The sequence below is a fragment of the Cannabis sativa genome, chromosome 8 (assembly GCF_029168945.1).
Source record: "Cannabis sativa cultivar Pink pepper isolate KNU-18-1 chromosome 8, ASM2916894v1, whole genome shotgun sequence".
NCBI classification, from domain to species: Eukaryota; Viridiplantae; Streptophyta; class Magnoliopsida; order Rosales; family Cannabaceae; genus Cannabis; species Cannabis sativa.
In genome coordinates this window covers 29,772,993-29,777,691 of record NC_083608.1, presented here as the reverse complement: position 1 = coordinate 29,777,691, position 4,699 = coordinate 29,772,993, and the positions used below count along the sequence as shown (strand labels likewise).

The following is a 4,699-nucleotide window of genomic DNA, read 5'->3' as shown; positions in this document are numbered from 1 at the left end:
ATTAAATTTTTTCAAATTTTGCATTGAAATGGTCTTTCTTTCTATTTTAAAATGGAATAGTCATTCCACCAAAATAATAGAAAGGTCATTCCATCGGAATGGTATTCCAATAGTTTTAAATGCAACTAAACAAAGGAATGGAATAAACATTATTTAAACTACGCATGTATTTTCACAGTGTGATTTTTACGAGTTTAAAATCTTACGGTGCAGTTGCGGTTTGAAAAATTATAAAAATTGCATATAGTTTAGTTTTTTTTTTAATAAACCATATGTATTTTTATAAGGGGAAATTACACTCTATACCTTTTTTATATTGTCCTATTTTATTTTTATCCTCTTTTTTAAAGTCTATCATTTTTACCTATTTTTTTAAACATTGTACTAATTTTGCTCATGTTACTCAAAAATACTCTCCATGTGACTCTCTTATGTCAGAATATTTTAGGTACAATACATATAAAAAGAGGTATATTTTAATTAAATATAAAATTAGAGACAAATTTAATTAATTTATTAATAAAAATAGCGTTTTTCAACTTACCACTTTTCATAATCTAACTCGACCCACGCATGTATTTACATTTTACATTTACAGTGAGATACCGTGTGATGCGGGGGCTTGACACGTAGTGATAAATTTTGACATGTTACTTGATGAATCATCCTTAAAATTTGATAATTACACCAGACTCCACTCCAGAGATTCATTTTATGTTGTTCTTTAATCACAAAAGATATTCTACCAAGGCTTAGTTAGTTTATAACAACTAGAACCGATAAAGCTTAGTAATTGTGTATTAATTTTTTAGAATATTTTCACAAGGGTGCCGCTGCTCTTTCATCCAGCTCCAGCAGCCCAGCCTTTCTTTTCACCCTCAACTCCCAAATCTGAGCCTAATTTTCACAAGGTATGATATCATTACCCACTCTTTTCTCCATTTGTATTCGCCGTTTCAATCTTACTGCTTGCTTTTTTTTTAATGTATCACTATCATCATTTTCCTTCACCGGCGATTCTGATGGGCGTTGCTACTTGCTGTTTTTCCTTTTTCTTTTTACATTTTATGCTCCAATTAAGGTGGGCATTTTGTGGGCCGAGCTTCTTTTTCCATGTTTGGTCGTTATTAAAAAAGAAAAAGACTGGTGCATGGATGGAATTATGAGATTCAATTGTTGAATGTATCTGATTTCTTTAATTTTTGTGATTCCGTTTGTTAATTTTTCTGCTACTGCAACCATTTTTCTAATTTAGAAATATTAAAGATCCTTTTTTTCTTCTGGGGTATCTATCTGTCATTGAGATTATTAAAAATAGGAATGTTCTTTATTTATTTTTTTCTTTCTGTGTAGCTTATGAAGCTTCTGGGATTGCTCCATTATTTGAAATTTATCGCTTTCACTGAAGAGTGTGAAAAGTAAGGCTTTTTGAAGTGATCAGTTGATTGAATTTCACCTATTCAAATTAAGTTTGAATATGGGGAAAGAGGATTCTTGATTAGTGTCAGATAGTGACTATTCATGAAAGTGATTAAACATCTTTCATGGACAATGGTGGTGGCTGAAATGGAGTTGGGTCGCTGTATGATTTAATCTGTACAATTCAACTGTTTCTTTGTTGTGTCATAGTGTCACTGTATCATTTTGTACCCGAACTCCAGACAACAGATTTCAATGGGAGAATCTCGACCTCCTTATTCTCCATTTAATCTTTCTGAATCTACCTCTTCGAATAACACTGGAAGATTTCAACTAGATGGGCATGGAATTCGTGGTGGTCCTAGAATTCAGGACCTGAAGAAGAGAGGCCATGGAAGTCGTTCTTGGATAAAGATTGATGTTAATGGAGACACAGAGATTTTGGAGCTTGACAAGGCTTTCATAATGAGACACTGTTCTTTGCCTGCCAGAGACCTTAGGCTTTTGGATCCCTTGTTCATTTACCCTTCCACAATATTAGGACGCGAAAAGGCTATTGTCATCAGTCTGGAACAAATCAGATGTATAATTACAGCTGATGAGGTTATTCTTATGAATTCATTAGATGGATCCGTTATTCAATACAAGTCGGAATTGTCGAAGCGCCTTCAGTCAAACAAACAACACTCGGGTAAGGAAATTACTTTTCTCTTAGTTTTTAGTACATATTTTGTTGCAAACAGTTCTGAACTGAGCATTGGGGAAAACTACTTAATAATTTGCTTATACATTGTGTTCTTATTGAATGTATGCTAATTGCTAGCGAAAAATTCAATTTTGTTTTAGATGATCAACCTTTTGAATTTAGAGCGTTGGAGTTGGCATTGGAACTAACTTGCATGTCTCTAGATGCTCAGGTATGGATTTTATTCATCAGTTTATATGTTAGTTACATTACTATGGATTATATGCATCGGGTCACTTGCAATTATCACTATTTTTATTCAATTTTATCAAGAATAATTAAGTGCAATATCATTGTATGAAACATCATGCCACAAATCCTTTCTTAAAGAAGTATATGGACATCGTAGGCAATAGAACTGGAAATGGAGATATACCCTGTGCTAGATGAATTGGCATCATCTATAAGCACTCATAACCTAGAACGTGTTCGCAGACTTAAAGGCCAACTGCTTGCCCTGACTCAGCGAGTTCAGAAGGTAAATTTGAGAGAATATTAAAATGGGGTCTCAAAGTCTCTTATATTGTGTTCTTTTATCTCCTTTTATGAGCTTTCAGTTTAATCCAGGTCCACGATGAAATAGAACATCTCATGGATGATGACGAAGACATGGCTGAGATGTACCTGACTGAGAAGAAACAAAGGTCTGAGGGTTATCCTGTGAGTGACCTTGGTTTTCAATCAGGTACGTTCTATGAGGCCAAAACATTGTCAAAATCTGCTCCTGTTTCACCAGTGGGGTCAATCGGTGGAGTTCATAAATTGCAAAGGGCTTTTAGCCAATTGACAAGTTCAAGCAGACATGGAAGCTTCATTAGTTCATCCAACAGTGGAGAAAACATTGTACAACTTGAAATGTTGCTCGAGGCGTACTTTGTCGTCATCGACCACACTCTCAGCAAGTTGTCTACGGTAAGTGATATTCTTCTTTCTGTTCATTTATCTTAAAATTGAGTAAGACACTTTTAGTGCTCTACTCTGTAGCATACATCTCAACCCATTAACTGAAAGAAAATGCTGTTACATTAGTAACAGCACACAACAGAATATGATATGGAGAAAGAGAGCATTTACTAGAGCTATTCTGAAGGTGGTTGCTCTATGTTGAGATTGGAATAAGAGACCATGAAAACTTGTCACACTTATGGTAAAGTGTATGTATTCTGACAAGTGTCAATTTTTTTTTTTATTGGCAATTCAGCTTAAGGAATACATCGACGATACAGAGGATCTGATAAACATAAAACTGGTATGAGTATTGTTTAGAGTGTTTGGAGACCTTGGGATAGCTTTTCTTGAATTTCCTTAAAGGTTCTAATAAAATTGTTTGATGAACAGGGAAATGTGCAGAATCAGCTGATACAATTTGAGTTGCTTATAACAGCAGCTACATTTGTGGCAACAATATTTGCTGCAGTGACTGCTGTATTTGGAATGAACTTTGAAGAAGCAACTATCTTTAACTATCCATCTGCATTCAATTGGGTTCTAATTATAACTGGCTTTTTATGTGGATTCTTGTATTTGTCATTCCTCATTTATTTTAGGCACAAAAAAGTATTTCCATTGTAATTTGTTGAGCGGGGAGACTAATCTTATCCCAATGCAAATGATTCTTTCGTCTTTTCTTATTTATTAATCTTGTTTGTCTTGTCTCAACTAATGTAGTGGTCATTTATCAAGCTGTTGAAATTTCTTATTTTAGCCCTTAAAGTTTTTGGTTTCTAACCCGTAAACCTTTTAAAGTAATTTTCTTTAGAGCCATGTTACAACGAAACGATGGCTAGTTGGCAATGGGGAGTGTGTCTTTGTGTACAAAGATCCCCTATAGGAAAGGCTCTACCTAGAAAAGTGGGAGGAAAAGAAAGTATACGACATAAAAGTGGAGACAAAAAAATAATATGGATGTCATCCAATCCAATTAGTATTATTTTGTGATTCGCACTAAGTGTGGATTTCAAATTTTGAACCAATTCAATCCGCGCAATAGTTATATTTTTTTAATTAAGAGATTAAAAAAAATATAGATAAATTTACAAACAATTAAGCTTAGGGGAATTTTCATAAATATGGGAATTGAGAGTATAGTTTACTTTTTTATGGCATAAATAAATAACACTATAGGGTTATGTTTTTCTTACATTTATATGAATTTTTTTTATGCCATATCTTTGTAAAAAAAAGTAGAAATCCTATATTTGTAAAACAATAATAAGTTTTGCCGGAAAAGTCGTCGGCACCGAAAAAGTTGTCGGAAAAGTCACCGGAAAGTCAACGGAAAAGTCAACGTTGCCGGAAAAGTCAACGTCGCTGGAAAAGTCACCAAAGTAAATGTCTCATATATAACTAAAAATATAACCGGTTATATGAATTAAAACTAATAACTCAAACCGGTTATAATTAAAATATAACCGGTTCTGTAACATAATAAATAAATATAAATAACATAAAATAACTCAAACCAGTTATAATTAAAATAGAACCAGTTCTATAACAGTGTTATATTGAATAAAAACAAATAACACGAAAAAATTC

General features: G+C 33.3%; 1 protein-coding gene across 1 annotated transcript; it reads left to right on the top strand.

The window, feature by feature from the left end:
- The first annotated feature begins 684 nt into the window (after positions 1 to 684).
- LOC115699623 (magnesium transporter MRS2-5) lies at positions 685 to 3,846 on the top strand. The gene is made up of 7 exons (XM_030627117.2): positions 685 to 911; positions 1,354 to 2,110; positions 2,266 to 2,336; positions 2,514 to 2,642; positions 2,732 to 3,076; positions 3,366 to 3,413; positions 3,503 to 3,846. Exons 2-7 carry the CDS (start codon positions 1,675 to 1,677, stop codon positions 3,734 to 3,736), a joined length of 1,263 nt encoding a protein of 420 aa, XP_030482977.2. The 5' UTR covers positions 685 to 911; positions 1,354 to 1,674; the 3' UTR covers positions 3,737 to 3,846.
- The last annotated feature ends 853 nt before the right edge of the window (positions 3,847 to 4,699 follow it).

What these genes read in the sequence shown, in the direction of transcription:
- LOC115699623 (XM_030627117.2), top strand. Translation starts at nt 1,675, where the DNA reads ATGGGAGAATCTCGACCTCCTTATTCTCCATTTAATCTTTCTGAATCT. An exon ending in GTCAAACAAACAACACTCGG is followed by an intron (nt 2,111 to 2,265) that starts GTAAGGAAATTA and finishes ATTTTGTTTTAG; the next exon opens with ATGATCAACCTTTTGAATTT. An exon ending in TGACTCAGCGAGTTCAGAAG is followed by an intron (nt 2,643 to 2,731) that starts GTAAATTTGAGA and finishes AGTTTAATCCAG; the next exon opens with GTCCACGATGAAATAGAACA.